Source organism: Dendroctonus ponderosae, unplaced genomic scaffold, assembly GCF_020466585.1.
Source record: "Dendroctonus ponderosae isolate FM_Combo_2020 unplaced genomic scaffold, Dpon_F_20191213v2 Dpon_F_20191213_4, whole genome shotgun sequence".
NCBI classification, from domain to species: domain Eukaryota; kingdom Metazoa; phylum Arthropoda; class Insecta; order Coleoptera; family Curculionidae; genus Dendroctonus; species Dendroctonus ponderosae.
In genome coordinates this window covers 9,324,356-9,343,213 of record NW_026018611.1, presented here as the reverse complement: position 1 = coordinate 9,343,213, position 18,858 = coordinate 9,324,356, and the positions used below count along the sequence as shown (strand labels likewise).

Genomic DNA, 18,858 nt, shown 5'->3' with positions numbered 1-18,858 from the left:
GTCTTTGTGTGCAATTTTTTTGGTTATCAAAAAAATAATAAAGGATAAAACAAATAAAATATTGCACGAAGACATAGAACACATGATTTAATTAAAAACATATTTTCATATCGGAAGAATGACTGAAAAGCAAGGATTGCATCGTTTCGATTATAAAACGGTACATGATTTAAGAGCCAACGATGGCACGTACAGAATTTTGCCGTTGGATTCTAAGCCACCAACATAATTTTTTATGGTCGGATGAGGATAATACTCATTTTTGGAGCATCAAGAGTTGTTCGAAAGGCAAACATTATATGTCTTCTTTCAATGTATGGGCAGGTGTCAAAAGGGATATCTTGCTAGGACCGATTATTTTACCAAATAGGTTAATACCTATAATTATTTAAATTTTCTACAAGAATTGCTACAGGATATTCTTATAAGCATAAGGTTAGAAATGTTCTTCCGGCATGATGGGGATTCCGCCCACTTTGGCCAACCTGTGAAAAATTGGATAAACCAACATTTTCAAAGCAGGTGGATACGTCGAGGTGGCCCAGTAAACTGGCCAGCTCGATCGCCTGATCTAGATCCTTTGGATTATTATCTGCCTGCCTAATATGTCCAATATTATTTATGCTACAGAAATAGATAGCCCAGAAGAGCTTCTAAGGCGGATTTGCGCGGCCGGAAATCAGATAAAACAAACCCCTTTTGAAATAATCCAGGCCACCCAACATACTAGGAATAGGTTCAGAGTGTGCATTCAAGAAAATGGAAATTTGTTTGAATATTTACTACAGTAAATTAGTGTCGATAATAATTTTAACTTTATTGTGATTTATTTTCCTGACTGCGTAAATAAAAATAAACTGCAATAATATTAACTTAATAATTAATAAAATATAAAATGTGTATGGATAGGAGTAATATTTTTAAAGTCATTCAGTTGGAAAATGGTGCGTCTGAGCGAAGTAAATTAAGAGTACCTTTTCTTCGTAAAATACTTCAGATTTTCACAATTTGTACAAAACACATTGATTTTTAGTCTCAGAAAAAAGTTAGAGCTTTTTTTGTACCTCTACCCCTCCAAATGACAGCTTTAATTTCATATCCAAATTAATACAGTTCTAAAAATTTACCTTTTGAAGTTCAACCGTTTAGAAATAATTTGCAAAAAACCCTACTACTGGGCCCCTCTTCAGGAAGGCGTAGCTCCGTTAGGAAGCATTTTTCGATACATGTTCATTTGAAAAATTAATATTATTTTTGAGAGCAGATTTCACTGTTTCAGTTTGGCCACCTAATTTCGGGACACCCTGTATATGTTTGTGTGTCATTTTTTGTATAGGCATCCTATATAGTTAAAAGTATTTGTAAATTGTATTAGAAACATCAATTTGTTTTCTCGAGAAAAGCGAGGTACCCTGGTTCATATGTGTAGGAGAACTTTTAGAATGCAATTCGCTGTAATTTGTTTACTCATATTTAAAAAATCAGTAAAAATAGTAATAAACATAATTGTGTGATTTTCGGAATTATTTGCTTTAAATTGATGATAGAATTTTTTTTTAATATTTCGAAACATATTCTACATCAACGACGCGCCCTTTTGAGGAGGAAAGTTTTGACATTAATCGGTATAGAAAGAAACCGCCGCTATATTCACAGTTAGTTGTTTGACAGTGTATTTAGGTTATGTGTGCTTGTGTACATTTAGGAAAGGCCAAATTTATATTATAAACTTAGTGGACAGTGTGCGGTGTTGAACACAAACCATCTTGTGAGTTTCCTAAACAGTGTGCGTGTCCTGGAAACATCGATTAATTAGGCTTAAAAGCATGGCAGGACCAACTCATCATTTCATGCAAAACATGAACAATCCAAACCAGGGTGGTCTTCGAAGTTCGTTTGGCCCGGGGGTCATGCAAAATAGCCTGGACGGAACTGGCATGCAAAATGCACTTCCCAACCAAATGTCCCAGCTGGCGAACCCTATAATGTCTCAAATGACCAACGCGATGGCAGGTGGAATCAGCCCCATAAATTCCCAAATGGGGGGCCCCATGCAAAATGCTTTAGGGGCGGGCGGTATGCAGGCTGCCATGCCCAATCAAATGGGAGGCCAAATACCACAATTAGGTAACCCAATGATGGGCCAAATCGCAAATCCAATGAGCGGAATGATGAGCCCCATTACTACACCAATGACTGAGTTTAACCCCAGTCTTAATCATCAAATGCATCCAGGATCTCAAACAACCGGCGTAGCTCCAACTCCTCCTCAGTCGTACACACCTCAGCAACAGCAACAGCAACAGTCCAAAGATTATGGGCAGGCCTCCTTATGTCGTCTAGGCCAAGAAACCGTGCAGGATATTGTCAGTCGAACTCAGGAAGTGTTTCAAACATTGAAGGCCATTCAACCACCTGCTGGTACTACTCAGTCAACAAATGCCAGCAATGAAAAGAAGGCCAAAGTACAAGAACTTCTAAGAACTATTAGAGTACTTTTTAAAAGACTGCGGCTGATTTATGAGAAAAGCAATGAAAACAATCAAATCCAGGGCATGGAATATACGCACATTGAAAGCTTAATTCCATTTAAAGATGAGCTAGATCCAAAGCATGAAGAAAAAAAGAACTCAGAAGCCTATAGACTGGCTTGCGAAGAAAGCAAAGAAGTGATGGCGCAAATTATACTGAAAAATCAACAGTTAAAGGAGATAATTGATCACATAAGAAGAATTATATGGGAAATTAATACTATGTTAACTATGAGAAAATCTTGAGATCAATAAATAAGTTTGTTGTATTATAAGTCGGTATTTTTAATGGGCTAAATATAAATATTTTTATTCGTTTTTACAAAAGGAAATCTTAGGTATTTTGATTTGAAATACAAAAATTACATTAATTATAGAAAGTAAATTTCAATTATTTAACATAACGAAAATAGTCTGGATCAATCTCAAAGTCAATAAAACGGCCAACTACACTTAACCAAGTGACTACAGCATTTCTGCTGGTTTCCAAGATTGGTTCTATTATTTCTGACGTTCTACAGGGATGTAGTGTTAAAAATGGTTTACATAATACTGGATGATCCATTTGTGTTAAAGTATCAAACATATTTAAATTTTTGAAATGCTTATTATTAGCCCAATATTCTTCCATAGTTAGCATAGATCCATCAGTTTTCCAAGCGTTGAAACAAAGAACTGGTACTGAGTAACTTATGCTATACGCAATGTGATACTCAAATATTGCAGAAATTTTGGATTCACACAGAAATTTTGGCTTTTTCTTGGTAATGTAAGTTCCATTTTCTACATCAGTTTTCACATTCAACTGCCATCCATCCAAAAGTGAATTTGAAATGTTAACTATATCTTGAACGCACTTCAGAAAATTGTTACGAGATGGTCCTGAATATTCCATATTTCGTGATCGTTGACAGTGTACCGAACTTTTTTAAACTGGTCAGCACTACTGATGTAAAAACTTTAAATTACCTCTAGCAACGAGTCGCGTAAGCCTTTCAGGAAAAAGCAGTTCAGGTGGTTCTTCTTCAATCAAATGTCTGTAAGTTTCTAACATGGAAAAAATAGCAGATTGACGAACGTCTTCCACACTCACTGCATGTTGTCGAAATTGGCACGCAGAGTAGTTCTCCAGCAGTTGAAATCTAAAAAAAGCATTATTATAGTCAGATAAGTAATCGTGTATCGATTTTGGCTGATCGCGTTTGGGGAATTTGTCTAGAACGAAAAAAAACATACCTATAAGCTCTTTCACCACAGCACGGATATCGGCCAATCGGCAGAGGTGCCTTTTGTGCATCTAAAGTAAAGAATTGAGGCGTGTCCGGGTGATATCTACACCATCCTATTTGGTTTGTTGGAAAATATCTGTAAAATATATTATATCAATTGTTGAATCACTGTACTGCGTGCATTTTACGCACTTTTTGCAAATTCCACAGTATAGAAAATGGACATCACCCCAAAGCCTCCAATAAACTTTTCGCCAAGTTTTAAGTGTTTTGTGCAGCTTTATAATGTACTCATTGATCAGCCAATTCGGATCTCTAAAAGTAAACTGCGTAAACTAAATCTAATTGTTTATAGTTACTTATAAATACCTTGTATGCAAGCTAATAATGGAACCATCGGGTTGCAACCTCATGCAAGGGGGAATACAGGGTATTCTTGCCGCAACATTTGGAGTTATTAGTTGCTGACATTTATCACATCTAGCGATCAATTAAAATATTTGAAAATTGTTCAATCAAACAACTTTTAGGTTAACTTTGATAACCAAAACATAAATGCCCTATTGATTATCGTTCGCTATAAACACAAGTTCAGAGAATGTTGAGATTGTTTGCCATTGAGCAGATGTTCTATGGTATACAGGGAGATTTAAATCGAGGATGGAAGATTATTGCTTTCTGGAGTGTAATTTTAAAATTTCTTTTTGGTAAACTTATGTTCTATTAAATGGAACACACTAATTTGTCGCAATTTGGTCTTTTGAAAATAAAGATAATTTTTATTTAAAATTTATTGACCCTGCGCTTAATATTTTACCAGAATAATGTATGCGGTGCTTTATTTAAAAAACTAAGTTATTAATCTTTACGAAAACTCGAACTCCCTGTATATTATGTATATGTATGTAAAAAGTCACACTATGTTCCTATACCCCAAGATAAATGATATGAGAGGAAAGGTTCGATTTTTCAATTCCTTTAACACACTTTTAGTACAATGCTGTTTCAAATGTGACCCTGTTTTCAACTTTAAAGTGTCTATCTGGTAAACTATTAATCACAGACGCCATAAACCTTGTATCAACACTATTCTTATTTTCCATATTTAACATTTTTACTGTATTATTATATAAAAAAACATAAGTTTGATAAGCACACCTTGTGTAGCCACCTTGTGTAGCGCAAATACTTTTAATGGATGGCCACATAGCATTAATATCGCATGAAAAATAATTTCAAAATTAGACGCTGCGGCGTCATTCCTTTGAAGGAGTCGAGAAATTGTCTTTAAATTTCTGTCCACTGAAACCGAGATATTTGCAATGTACAGGTGAAACCGATATCGGTAGATGTAAAGTTTACGCTATAGCTATTCTTTGTTTATTTACAAAGAAGATAAACGGATGTCTGCACCGCACTAAACTTCGTAACTTCTATACATAAATGTATAATCGATTCTAAGGGATAGTTACTACTTTTATTTTTAGTTTATAGAGTTTATTACCTGAAAATTCTTGCTAATGAGCACCAATGCCCTCTAACGCTTTCAGGCTCGGGTTCAGCCAACGATTGAATTAATTTCGAAAACAATTTCGATTGAATCTTGTCTTTCCTATCTTTGATTAATTCTACTTCTGAATTTGTATACATGGCCGCCAGTCTGAAATGTTGAAAAAATCGACGTTAAAGCAAACTATCCGGTTACTCAACAATGATCTCGACTATTTACCTAGTCAAGACTGAATCATTCAAGCAACTTAAATTTGAGGCAGTTCTTAAGATCTCATTCATGTGTTGGTGGCAAAATAGTAGACAATCTTGTAGTAATGGTTCCATCTGCAAGAAAGCCGCAGAAACCAAAATCGGAATAACGCATTGCGAGTCTAGATGCGGCCAATCGGCTTCAAGCAACGAATCCTTTTTAACCCACTGCATAAGCCACTCGAATATGCCTATGTCGCAATGAACTGATATGTCCATGTCTTCTAATTTTTGCCCTAACAATTACATATAAAAATATAAATGCAATTTTAACATTTTCTAACTACCGAATTTCAAAAATGATTATCCATTATTACAGGTATTGATGCTTCTATTCCAATTATTTGAGATGGTTACTTGACTATTATGCTCTTTGTGAGTCTATTTAGTTAAATAAAATATCTCAGTAGATTCTACGTTCAAGAATTTATGTTATTTAAACTTAAAAACACGTATAGTAAATTTAACATATTAGCGTCAAAAAAGCCTTTTTTGTAGAGTCTGCTGTACGTTTGCTTTTCTAATTAAATATGGCTGGTGCTGTAGAAACATATTTGTTAAACTTCTAATCGAAGATATAAGGCGTGGTCTTTGACATTTTCAAAATATTGATAAGCTAAAGAATTGCTTATATTGATTAGTGTTACCCAGAGTCACTTCAGCAAAGTATCCCATTTTTTCAACCAGAAGTTTCTGATTACAGGTAAAGGTTTTCTTCGTGTTTTTTATTTCATCGCATACATGAATTTCCACTTCAGATCTAAAACGATATAATTTATTCAATTGAGACTGAGTTAAAACAATAATTGAGCATATAATTAAGCCTTAATTATGTTTAGTTTCAGTTTTAAGTAGCTAATTTGTCACCTCTAAATTACTTCAAGTAAGTATATGTACGCGAACTTACCCTATCTTAGTATCAAATACTTTGCACGCAGTTGAAGCATCTCCACTAGATTTTCGGCGAGCTAAGCGTTCGTTAGATACAGTCAAAGTAGAAGTATGCGAATTTTTTTCTAAAAAACTCAGATATGTACATTAATACAGTCAAAGGACAATGCTTGGCCTCTAAGTATTTTTTATTTAAGTTATTTATTTAGTCATGATATACCGCACAAAGATATAATATTTTGCATGATTCTTTATTGCTCGCGAAAAGCGTTTCAAAGTTGAGAAGACCACCATATGATATGAAAATTACCAGAAAAAGTTGATTGTATTGAAGAATATTCTTCGGTATTGCAGAAGTTTAAAATCATGTTTTCAAGATCCATGGAAAAAAAGCAAGCGACATGAAGAATATAACAATTTAAATTTTTTATCGCAAAAGGTGATTAAGTTGAGAAAAATGTCTATCTGTGTAAGCTATCTTCAAAAAATACGTATTCAAATGATTTAGCTATTATTTGGGTTATTTTCGGGTAAATAATGCCGCTGCTTAAACAAAAGCTTTTTTACTTGCTCAACTATAGACGTTTAATTTTTCTGGATATTAGTTCACTATTTTTTCTTTACATAACATGCATTTAGTATTTAGATATACTTTTCATATTTACCGATAGTTTTAACGCTGCACAATGAATTCTTCTTCAGGGAATTAGTACTTTGCACTAGATATGGTAAAACGGAGTCTAGGAGCCCCTCAGACAGTACCTCATTCAGTTTCTGCTTCAGAATATCCGAATCATCTACTAATGTGCCATTTGATTCTCGCTTTTTTGCCAACTCTAAAAGCAATTTTTATGAAACCGGTTTGCTTATTATTATTTATCTAAAAATACCTTTCTTATTATCATCCGCGCTACCTTTTCGCAGTAGCGTATCGGAAGTTTGCACAGACATACTTCTTCCTTTTATCGTACTTTCAATTTCTTTAGACTTGAGCCAATTTACTGCTTCACTCATGCCTCCTTCTAATAAAACACCTTCAACCGAATCTTGAACCTTAAGAAATATTCAGAAGATTTATTAAACGTACCGCAACATGTCAAGCGGTGAAGAATCTTGAGAACTTTGCCCTTTTAACATGATTTGAAAAGTTGATTTTCATCAAAGATACTATCAGAAATTTTATGAATGGTATACCATTCATAAAATTGGAAGTGGATCGGAACGCAATATATATCCACTGGTACTGTTCGCAGCACTTTCGTGGCACAATTCGTTTGACTAATTCAGTATTGAATGAGTGGGCACATTTATAATTTAATACAATGTTTATACGTTTTTTTTAGCTCAAAACCTGTACCTAATGTTGATGTTAAATCTTAATTAAGATTTATTAACTCTTGTAAAGTAATATTTGAATATTTCAAACCGTTTCTCCAATATTAATGAATTTGTATTCTTTAATATAATTTAATTCAATATTAATTAAACACTTGAGATCCAAAGCAAATAACATATCTCCAAATTTAAACGATTTCCTAAAGTTATTGCGTAGCAAACACAGAAAAAAATGAAATAAAATTATACTAGTTTTTAAACATACACATATTTCAATTGCAACTAGAGGTATTTAGTAAATATTCCGTGTTTAAACTTGTGTAATAAATTATTAATATTATATGTTAATAATGTTAATTAAATATTTCAAAATAAAAGTAAGCAAAAAAGTTACCTGATAGGCTGTTTTAAGAAAATTCAAAAATTCGCTTATTGTTATGTGGGCCTTATCTGTTTCCTCGGTTGATTTCCTTGCTTCCCCTTGATTTGAAGAATTGTGTGCACATATTTCTTGTCTACGGGATTCCATTTTTTTAAATTTGGAGGAAATAGACGAAGAGTTTTTGGTTATAATTAAAATGGTTTAGAAATAGATTAATCAAGTTCCAATATCAGCCCGTATTCAAGTTATTGATCAAACTTTCACGTTAAATAGAGAGAAAACGGGAAAAAAATTGAAAACCTTTTCACTCATAACCGAAATTTAAATGATCAATTTTGACGTTCATCCGTAAAACAAATATGCTATTTATTTATTATTTTAAATTTTAAATTTAATTGAACATAAGCAAGTAGTTCAAATAATCCGGGAAAAAAGTTTTGATGATCATGGCTCTCAAAATGTTTACTGCAGCGTTCTCAATTTTGTAAACAAATCTAATAATAATTTAATTATTACGTTATTTTTTACTTGTCGACGGTAAGTAAAACCGCTTATTTCACCGAATGCTACATACTTTACTAAACTAAAATAACTGATAATAAGTAATTCTATAATATATCCATAATGGCATAATATTGAATAACTAGTTGAATAAAGTGTTTTTTGAATAACATTTTGTTTGAAATTTCTGTATTGGGATATTTTTCAAACAAGCAAAAACATTCTGTAAGATTTTAAAAAAATTATAAAATAATAAATTTTTATTATAACTGCGAAGCAACGCCTAAATGGATTGTAGGATCCGATATGTATTTATATTTTCACGGTGGAACGTGGCTGTAACCAAAGACGCTGGAACTAATATACCTCCTCTTCTTCGGTGCAACTTCATATTGAAACCTAAAGTCCGTCAAATTTGTTAGGTTATGTATTCGTAAATAAAGCGGAAAAGTTTACCTCGTGTAATATTTGTGCTCTGTGCTCGTGCTTAGTGCAAATATGGCGAAATTACTATCCTATTACCGTTTATGTCCCCTAATTGACATCAAGACTCTCCTGGGGATAACTGAGGACAGTGAGAAAGGTGTTGTAATTGCAACATTAGGCAGAAACATCGCTATTAAGTTTCGGTTATCCGATCAAAAGCAATTGAATAGTTGGAGAACTAAAGACAAATTCAGCTCAGCAGTTCATTATGATCGAAACTTAAATATGTACGTTGCAGTATTCAATCAAACGTGCATCCGCACGTGGGCTGACGACATAGAAACTCTGGATAAACTAAAAAAATATAAATTCCAGCAAGCAATCCATACAATCATTACTCACAAAGAAACCACATTTGTAATGTTCAAATCTGGATCAGTGTATCCATTGAGTGAGCTATTAGAAAACAGGAAGACTTTCACCCCAGCCGTAATAATTGAGGACAAGGATATTGCTTCTATTTGCTACACCTCTGTAAACGAAGATCTGTATTTTGGTTTTCTTGTGAACGATGCCACAGGATTTATGTTCTACTGGACAGTGCTCAATGACTCTAAAAACACCTTTTCCAAGTATCCCTTGAAAGTTGAAAGTGCCAGCTTAAAAGGATTGGAATTATTTGCAAGTTCAAATCAAGTTAGTTTGCTTTCTGTGTGGAGTGACGGCAAAATTTACTCCAAGGAATTATCGAAGCAACAGAAAGAAGGACAATCTCCAGTTGGAGAGACTTTCATCGTGCTGGAAAATATTTCTACAAATCACTTTGTTAAAGTGTTACCATTGGATGAAAAGTACATAGCGATTTATGGTGCGGATCCCAATGAGGAGGGGGCAATTCTTCTTATCTACAACACTCAGTTTAAAGTAACCCAATCGAAACAAGTGCATAAGTTGTACACCGATGAGGCAAAAATATGGAAAACTTTTAATTCGATTTTGCTACCAATAGGACAAAATCTAATAGTAGTGCCATTTTGCTTAGAAACAGAACAGTTAGTGTCTTTGATTGGCACACATAAGCCAATTCAAAATAAAATCGATAGCGACATCGCTTTTGTTACCGATTTTCATGTTGCTGAATGGAATTCAGAAGGAGATAAAAGTATAAAGAAAAACAAGAAATTTAAAGTAGAAAAAACAAAACAAAAGCAAATTTCACCAAATTTGAAAAATCGACTGGACGAAATGTTAAAAGAGGGCTTGCCAGAAAACCTCATAACTCAACATATTATAGAAGATATTTTAGAAGAAAAAAACATAAGATTGCTAGAAGACATCTTAAATTATTTCACGGATATTAAAGAAGCGTACTTAGCGAAAATTCTGCAGTTTGTTCTTTCGTGTCATCAAAAGTTGTTCCCTAAGTTTAATAGCCAAAACTTGATTAATTTGCCACCAAAAATGATGCCTCATGGAAGGGCACTTCTTTTAGATAAACTCCTAATCCGGCAGTTTAGCAACCTTCACATGTTGCCTCACTTAAGAAGCTGTTTATCCATAGAACAAGCCAGCATTCTTATGCAATACTTAGTTTACCAGTTCTCTGAATATGGGCATGATTTGCCTAAATTAAACTCGTTTAAAACCGAGAAATGCATAACCAAATGGACGTGTTTGCTCGTGGATTCCAACTACCAAAAGTTTATTGTATCAAAGGACGAGATGGTTGAAGAAGCATTAGTAAAATGTAGAAACACCATAGTTGACCAACAAGATGCATTACAGAGCTTAAAATCTGTAGCATCAGTATTGGCGAAATTTGAGGCGGAAGCAAAAGGAAACAAATATGCTAACGGTCGATCACCAAATAGCTTCTTTAAAATACAAAATGTGAATCATTATTTAGGGTAATAAATAAACTTTTATTGAATATATTAAGTTTTATTTGAACATTTTCTCAAATTTGATGGGTACGTTGCTAGAAAGGACACTAACAAACATTATACTAAGTTAAATATACAGGGTGTCCTTTAAGCACGTTACAATCTCTAATTGTTGTTCATGTAAAAAATTCTTAGCGCTCCCCTAATGGAGGTAACTCGCCTCGAAACTTACATTTCGAGTTCTAATTTCTGAACGACTTCGTAGATTCTCATAATTTTTTGGCAAAATGTTTTTCATGCAAACCGATCCGAAAGCCCTTAAAAACAGGAAGGGAGTGGCCCAAGCGCGTAATTAGTTTAAATTTTAGCAGGTGCCATTAATATCAGCTACACATAACTGCTGGAGACTGGACATATTTACACAAAAATAGGAAATTTCATTCATTTCGATAAATCGAACTGTTTCAAAGATAAATTCATTCGCTCTGCAGGAATTAATTTAAACGAGAATGAGTTAAAAAACTTTTTTTTGGTAAATGTTCATTATGAGCCCTTCGCACTTATACATCTTTTCCTTAGACTTTGAATCACATTCAACGATTTGGACGGATCTCACGACAGTTTCGTATTATTTGCATCACCAGTGCGTCTTTTCCAGCAAAACAAGGAGCAATTAAATTATTTCCTATGATACTGACTGATACATTCACCATAAACTCTGCTGATGTTGAGTTTCTATTAAGGGGTGTGGATTTTCCTCATTACATACATGTATATCATGTGAATTCAATCTTTACAAGAGAAGGCATTTCTTGTATTGTATATGTAGCTTTGTCCCAGAACATAATACAGCTACTAAAATTTCGATTATGAGAGTCCTGCTTGAGAGAGCATTCATGTATTGCGAAAAAAAACTACTTCATTAATTCAACATTTTTAACCATCTACCTGTATCTCTTAAGCTACTATAAACTGAAAAGTCATGTATGTAGCGTTCCAGCGCATCTCACCAAAGGACGAGAAAATAGAGGAAGCATTAAGAAATCAATTGAATGCGTTACAAAGTTTAAAACATCTAGGCAAGAGTAGTAGCGAAATTATTGCCGATTGCACAACCAATCAGTGTTTACTTAAACCATAGGGAATCTGCTAGTTCTACATTTTTTTTAAATTCATGGGCGTGAGGGACTTGAATCACAGACCTACAGGTTACTAGCCTGTACGTCTATTCACCACGCCGACATGAACTAATGTTACAATATTTCATTATGTAACTTTAAGGTACGGATTAGTTCAATGATATGTTTTGCACCTGCGAATACGAGGGCCGAGATCTCCAGTTTGGCCCGCTAATAATGTTTTTGTATATTAACCAACCGTATTCTTTTGACCTCCCCTCTATGCTCTCGAGAGATTGCCACGTAATTAGAAACACCCTGTATTTTTTGCTCCTGCTAGGATTTAGCTGAACCTTAGTGTCAAAAGAATTAAAGTGCATAATTAAAAACAATTTATTTGGCAGTTCTGGTTTACATTGGTGAAAAAAATTGTAAAGCATAATCATTTTAATCAATTTTTACATTAGCATTTCAATGAACTGAGGTTATATTTTACTATTAAGAAAGGTTTAACAGATGTATAGTTAACTTTAAAGTACGAATTATTTCAATATCCATTTTGTACTTGCGCATATAACCCGATTAAATTAATTTGGTTCCTACTGCATTCGCCTTTTTTATTCAATTTATAAAAAAATAATAGGATAAAATGAATAAAATAGTTGTCGGCAATACATTTTTGGAAAAATGAAACGGTGAACTACTAAATATCAGAATATAAACAAAAACCTCTCAGAAATTGAACTTATATATCAGCTTGTTTTTATATGGTTTTAAATAAATCTTCCAGATCACCTTTTATTTCAATACTGGGCTGCAAAAAATTTAAAAATGTTTTCTGAATATTTTCTTAATTTGAGATCAGACCTTGCTGCAGGTTCTTTCACAATTAATGTCTTGCTCTTAACAAATATTTCAACAATAGAAAAAAGTAACCTTATACATTATTAATGCCGACTAAGCAATGTCAGAAAATCGCAATTGGAGCCATAATAAGAATTACAAGAAATAGTCTGCCTGGGGTTTTTTTGACGGGATGCCCCGTGTTTCCTGAGGGGCTGCTTCAAATATCGTAAAGTCCCGTTGCAAATGTTCGTTAAGCTCTAATATTGCTGCTACATTTCCGCACCTAAAAAAATGTGATAAACATTTTCTGAATAGAAAACTAGTTGAGAGTATACCTGTAGCAATAGTTAGGAGCAGACCATACGGTTAATACTGTCTGATTGAAGTGCCATTTATAACCTTCCATTACCAGTTGGTGCGCTCGGCAGATCATATCAATATCGTTTGCGTCATTAAATTGGGCTACCGCATCAGATCCAAATAGGTAACCAGCCCCTCTGGGCGACACTCCCCATCCTTGAGTATCTAGAATAAAATCACTAATATTATTAATATTATATAGAAAGCTATACGTAATATACCTTAAGCAAATGTGACCACGATTAAAGCAGCTCAAAGTCCACCTCTTTTTAAATTTTATATAAGAAACACTTTTAGGTGTTTCTAATTTTACTACAGACGATTTTACAATTATGAATTCGGTTCAACAAAATAAAAGAAAACATTTGAACAGCGTTAAGCAGATGTTTTTGTAACATTTGCGTTCGAAAGCATTTTCTCTCGCAAAAGTAGGATACCTCGATTCATCATCGCAGCATTGTATTTACCAATAAACTGCATATACATATAGTAATAAAATTATCAAAATAGGGTAGTAGTTTATTATTACCTTCAGGATCACTCCATAGCAAATCGCACATGGGACCATCATGTGGTACCTCTTGTTTTCTGTCTATAACCCTAATTTGGTCCAAGGTTTGGATTGATGGGGAAAGGCCTCCATGAACGCAAAATATTTTACCTAAACAAAGATAGAACGGATAAATAACAATCCGCACTCAAATTTGGAAAACCCACCATCTATAATAGCCGACAGAGACAAATAATCAAATATTTCGGTGCAATAACGCCAAACGGCTAGCGATCCATATTTTCTAAGGCATTCATCATAGAAACCATATACTTGTGTAATTTGTCTAGATTCATGATTTCCTCTGATAAGTGTTATTCGATCTGGGTATCGAACCTGTGAAATTTTACAATATTTAATTTCGATTTATCCCAAACTGAGCGACATACTTTGAGAGCCAATAACAGTAAGAACGTTTCAACGCTGTAGAATCCTCTGTCAACAAAGTCGCCCATAAAAAGATAGTTGGTTTCCGGCACATCTCCTCCGACTTTAAATAATTCCTTTAGATCGTAAAACTGACCATGGATATCTCCACAGACCTAAAATTAAAAAAAAAATACAACTGAATTGTCCAGCTCAAATATCTATGTGAAATAAAAATGAAAAAAATAAGTTACACATTATCTTTATCCATTAAAATCTAAAAGAACTATTATTACATAAATTTGACATAATTTTGTAAACATGTCTTTCTAACAATCATGAATTAGGGAATCGGTGATTTTAATAAATTATCTTTATTTTGCTTTAAATTGTTTGAATTTAGTTTTGCATAGTCCGCCAACTACTGGTGGTAATATTTAACCGTAAAAGATTTAGGAAATTGGGTAAACCTCACTGGTGATTCTTTTCCGTACTTAAAACCATAATGAAATAAAAATATGACTACTGTTACAGTTGTGACATGCGTTTTAATGTCCATGTAAATGTGAATTGGTTTATAAAAACTTAATATCCTTAAATGCGATTCATCCTAACAAGAAAAACAAAGATGCCCTTCTTCATTTTCACACAGTTTCACATCAATTTCACTTCTTGTATGTGAAGGCCTTGGCAAAAAAATTGCAATTATTTTGGACTGAAAAAGTGTCTTCATAACTTCATAATTAATTTTTGGACAAATCGTTCAGAGAATAATGTAAAAAATAATTATTCACATAAAAGTAACATTTAATTTTTATTTTCATAATCATTTTAAACATCTCGCTTTCAATTAAACATTCTAGCTTAGTCTGGCTTAAATGCAAATTACTAAGGTAATATTCTTGAGTATTAAGACGTAAGTCTGAAAAATAGAGTACAAATTAAAGCATAAATATTTGTCAGAACACGCTTGCCGAAATTTTAGTAGAAAATTTGTTTTGGGACTTGTTTCTTTGCCGATTTTTACCTAATTTATTGTTATTGTTTGAACTTTGGCCACTCCAATTTTGCATATAATTTGAAATTTATAGAAAAATGTTAAATACAAAAGCTGTAGATATTAACTGTCTGTTTAGTTTATTTTAAGATAATACCAATTGATACAGGATGTCTCAAATTCAAGTGGCAGACCAAACTTACCTTTTTTTAAATTGAATGCCGTACTTTTTATTGCATATTCGAACTATTCGCACAACTCTAGGCCTTCGATATAAATGTTCTATAATTATTTTCAACTGTTTTTGACTTAATAACCAATATTGATTGAACATTGGCACCCCGTTTTTGCATCTCATTTGAAATTTAGAGAAAAATGTTAAATACAAAAGTTGTAGATATTAACGTCTAGTTTCTTTTAAAATAATACCAATTGAGACAAGGTGTTTCAAATTCTTGTGGCAGACCAAACATACATTTTTAGCGTGACCAAGTCCAATGTTGTTTATTAACTCAAAAACAGTTGAAAATCACTAGAGAACATTTATACCGAAGGGGCCTACAATTTTACGAATAGCTCGAATATGCAATAAAAAGTACGGCATTCCATTAAAAAAAGGGTAAGTTTGGTCTGTCACTAGAATTTGAAACATCCTGTATCAATTGGCATTATCTTAAAATAAACTAGACGTTAATATCTACAACTTTTGTATTTAACATTTTYCTCTAAATTTCAAATTAGATGCAAAAACGGGGTGGCCAAAGTTCAATCAATAACCCTGTATATCATATTTCGTTAGTAGTTATTCAAAGGGGTGTAACTTAAGGAAGGTGGTAGTATAGATATATTTGAAATGTTTTTGGACATTACATGAAAGTGAAATCACAATATAAAGTATATAGCACTTTAATGTAAAAAATTCAGATCCTAATACATAAGGGTGTAGGACGACTTAAAACATGAAGAAACACCACAATATCGTGACATTTGTAATGAACAGCAAGAAATGAATACACGTTTTAAAACGCAATTAAATCATGATTTTAGCTTTAAAATTACAGCGATTTAAATCACTTGATGTTAATCAAGTCTGACATGTTTCAGCCTGTTTAATATATTCTTTTGTAAACTGCATTCTGAAATCAGTCCTGAAATTTGGTCTCAATAATATCATTATTAAATCAAGATGTATGGATTAGACATGAAAACTACAATCGTTTAGTATTTCACTATTTGAAATTCTAATTTTTCTAAAATATAGAGCCGAAATAAAGCGACCACTTAAATATTATGACCTAAATATTCTACATTCTATTCTATTCTGAATTCTAAATTTCGATTATCCGAATCCATATGAGTACCGGTCTGAAATGGTATTGTAGGCTTTGATTTTTGATGCTCGTTTGAGTAGTATTTAGTATTATTCATCGATTGGCTGCCTGTATTCTTCCTTTTGTCTTAGGTAATGGTTGCACCAAGGAATTTGACACACCCCACCCTTTCTTAGTTAGTTATAGCTGTTATAGTTATAGCTGTCCATTGTTACGTTGTGTCCTATTCTGCCTCTCCAGTTACTTTTGTTGACGCACAGATAGTTCTCCTCATTCACTCTCAGTCCTAATTTGTTAGTCTTCGTTTCAACCCTGCTGAATATCTCTTTAACTCACGAAGTTTTCGATGAGGTCAATCTCATCCGCGTAGGATAGCGGTAGTTTGGGGTATCTGTTTGTTAGGAGTTCTGTTTAAAATTCCTTCGCTCTTTGATTTGGTTGAAGAAGAGTGGTGACTGCGTTGTCACCACTCTTCTTGCTTAAATGCTCCAATGCTTAAGACCACTATGAACTTCGAAAGCATGTTATCCATTTTCACCCCCGATTTTCACCCGTTTTCGTTCACCTTGACTACACATTTTTAAGAGGCTTCACTACTCATTGTTAGATGGGTCAGGTTGTCATTTTGTCCTTACACTACAACCTTGTAATTATTCGACGAACACATTGATTCTTTTGGGACACTTATGAAGTGTTGATGAAATCAAGCCCAGTGGTGGATAATGCAAAATCTTTGAAAATTGAAGCTATTTTTGTTGCAAAATGTACTTACTTTTTACCGATTGCACAACTTGCCAATTACCTAAATAGCCTTAACTAAATTGAAATCTGCTAGGAACGAGAATGCTAATTACTTACAGTAACTGGAGGATCCACCCTTTGTACATTACTCTCTTCCACGAGGATTTCCCTGGCTTTAGCACAAAGAGCCTTCACTTCGGATTCTTTGATAATCTCACATCTCTTCAGTTGTTCTATTTGCCGGTCCAAGTCACTTATATCAGTCATTTTGGCCTGGAATGCAGATTTTCGTTAACTTACGTGTAAGAAGCCTAGAAATGTTAGTAAACAATAAGTTCTAAAATGCTTACTAGAACTGTATGGATGTTTGAGGTTAGTTTGAACTATGCCACACAATCCACTTTAGCAAGTTGAAACGTTGGTTATATATTGCTAGAGGTATTCTTAGGATATTGAACACTCATTGGGAAAAAACAATGCAATATTTCTAATAAAATGTATGAGATTTCTTACGTTTTGGACCCTTGAAGCAAACACAACATCTATTAAAAGCCCCCACTTGACTGATACAAGCTCAGACCAACAATTTTTACTGTCTTTGAACTAGAATACTGAAACGACGCCTGCTTCGTATGTCTGAGATTGAGCGCGACGCCGGCTGTTATTGGCGTCACTGCACTTCCATATTTCATCTCTATTGAAACGTAATCGATATATTGCAGATTGTAATGTAAAATTTATGTCCAGGGGTTTAGCACCTTTTTTCTGTCCCCCAAATATACGTATATTGATTAGTGTAAATAAATCTTAGAAAAAAGACGTCATTACTTAATCATTTAAAGAAATTTGATATTTAACTATCGCGACTGCGTTCCTACTTGAGACTGTCATTTTCCGGTGAAAAATATTTTGCGATTGTCAGTGTCGGTTCTCTGCCAGAATTTCACAATTTTTGCTGTTTTTCTGAGTAAAAGTGTTGTGTTTGTGTTGCAGCTGCCAAGACTGATAATGGGAAACATTCATACGGTCGGCCCTAACGAAGCCCTAATTGTTTCAGGTCAGTTTTCAGGAAATTTATCAACCCCACTAGTTAAGTTATTGAAACCCTCACGTTTTCTGGTTTTAGCAATATCGCAATTGGCTGTCTGCTTACATTACCCTGTATCGGCCTTTATGTGTGGTTTATCCAGTTACGGGATCATTTTAATTGCAATTGAGCCACTTATGAGTCACTTTGTTGTTTATCGTTGCCATTAATTGCATCATTACATCGCTTCCAGTCGGTCCCTGTGGATTTTCAATAGATTTCAATTTAAATGCACTTAAAATATAGGGTTATGGTACAAGCGACGATCTACTGTTGACTATCAGATGTTTATTTACTATGGCGTCTTGTTTTTATAATTACGTAATGATTACGTCACGTGACGCCACTGAGCAACTGTTTTCAAGAAATGTCCAGTATTTACAATAATTTTTAGCAATTCTCGTTGATAGAAGGAGAATGTCATTATTTTTAACTCGTTATCGCAATAAACACCGACATAACTAAATGTATTAAAAACTCTGTACTAACCTGCCCCTTGAAAGGTTCAAACATACACGTGTTT

General features: G+C 33.7%; 4 protein-coding genes across 8 annotated transcripts in view; 2 read left to right on the top strand and 2 right to left on the bottom strand.

The window, feature by feature from the left end:
- Positions 1 to 8,503, bottom strand: part of LOC109544247 (SANT and BTB domain regulator of class switch recombination) — a 16,419-nt gene extending 7,916 nt beyond the window's left edge. The window contains exons 1-11 of the mRNA XM_019914335.2: positions 8,142 to 8,503; positions 7,303 to 7,465; positions 7,078 to 7,248; positions 6,429 to 6,537; positions 6,169 to 6,281; positions 5,490 to 5,757; positions 5,265 to 5,420; positions 4,130 to 4,240; positions 3,953 to 4,075; positions 3,768 to 3,896; positions 3,501 to 3,673 (exon numbers count right to left, since the gene is read on the bottom strand). Coding sequence (XP_019769894.2) covers positions 3,501 to 3,673; positions 3,768 to 3,896; positions 3,953 to 4,075; positions 4,130 to 4,240; positions 5,265 to 5,420; positions 5,490 to 5,757; positions 6,169 to 6,281; positions 6,429 to 6,537; positions 7,078 to 7,248; positions 7,303 to 7,465; positions 8,142 to 8,276 — 1,651 coding nt within the window. The 5' untranslated portion in view covers positions 8,277 to 8,503. The remainder of the gene's footprint in view (positions 1 to 3,500; positions 3,674 to 3,767; positions 3,897 to 3,952; positions 4,076 to 4,129; positions 4,241 to 5,264; positions 5,421 to 5,489; positions 5,758 to 6,168; positions 6,282 to 6,428; positions 6,538 to 7,077; positions 7,249 to 7,302; positions 7,466 to 8,141) is intronic.
- On the top strand, positions 1,644 to 2,806 carry LOC109544249 (mediator of RNA polymerase II transcription subunit 30). The gene has a single exon (XM_019914337.2). It carries the CDS (start codon positions 1,827 to 1,829, stop codon positions 2,775 to 2,777), a length of 951 nt encoding a protein of 316 aa, XP_019769896.1. The 5' UTR covers positions 1,644 to 1,826; the 3' UTR covers positions 2,778 to 2,806.
- A 517-nt stretch (positions 8,504 to 9,020) lies between the features above and the next one.
- LOC109544226 lies at positions 9,021 to 10,986 on the top strand. Its single transcript, XM_019914295.2, has one exon. It carries the CDS (start codon positions 9,129 to 9,131, stop codon positions 10,965 to 10,967), a length of 1,839 nt encoding a protein of 612 aa, XP_019769854.1. The 5' UTR covers positions 9,021 to 9,128; the 3' UTR covers positions 10,968 to 10,986.
- A 1,446-nt stretch (positions 10,987 to 12,432) lies between these two features.
- LOC109544228 (serine/threonine-protein phosphatase 4 catalytic subunit) lies at positions 12,433 to 18,603 on the bottom strand. 5 transcript variants are annotated; one of them, XM_048665780.1, is made up of 7 exons: positions 18,402 to 18,603; positions 17,366 to 17,521; positions 14,203 to 14,355; positions 13,981 to 14,149; positions 13,793 to 13,924; positions 13,239 to 13,428; positions 12,433 to 13,186 (listed from the first exon to the last, which is right to left on the bottom strand). In XM_048665780.1, the coding sequence occupies exons 2-7, from the start codon at positions 17,513 to 17,515 to the stop codon at positions 13,057 to 13,059; spliced, it is 924 nt and encodes a 307-aa protein (XP_048521737.1). In that variant the 5' UTR covers positions 17,516 to 17,521; positions 18,402 to 18,603; the 3' UTR covers positions 12,433 to 13,056. The 5 variants fall into 5 exon arrangements, with proteins under 5 accessions (XP_048521737.1, XP_048521736.1, XP_019769863.1 ...); XM_048665779.1 differs by having other exon boundaries at positions 18,407 to 18,603; XM_019914304.2 differs by lacking the exon at positions 18,402 to 18,603 and adding an exon at positions 17,599 to 17,928.
- Positions 18,604 to 18,858: the final 255 nt, after the last annotated feature.

Excerpts from the sequence above, each read along its gene's own strand:
- LOC109544249 (XM_019914337.2), top strand. The coding sequence starts at position 1,827 with ATGGCAGGACCAACTCATCATTTCATGCAAAACATGAACAATCCAAAC.
- LOC109544226 (XM_019914295.2), top strand. The coding sequence starts at position 9,129 with ATGGCGAAATTACTATCCTATTACCGTTTATGTCCCCTAATTGACATC.
- LOC109544228 (XM_048665780.1), bottom strand. The coding sequence starts at position 17,515 with ATGACTGATATAAGTGACTTGGACCGGCAAATAGAACAACTGAAGAGA. Across the intron at positions 14,150-14,202 it reads TACTGTTATTGGCTCTCAAA|GTTCGATACCCAGATCGAAT; the intron begins GTATGTCGCTCA and ends AAAATTTCACAG. Across the intron at positions 13,429-13,792 it reads GCTATGGAGTGATCCTGAAG|ATACTCAAGGATGGGGAGTG; the intron begins GTAATAATAAAC and ends ATTTTATTCTAG.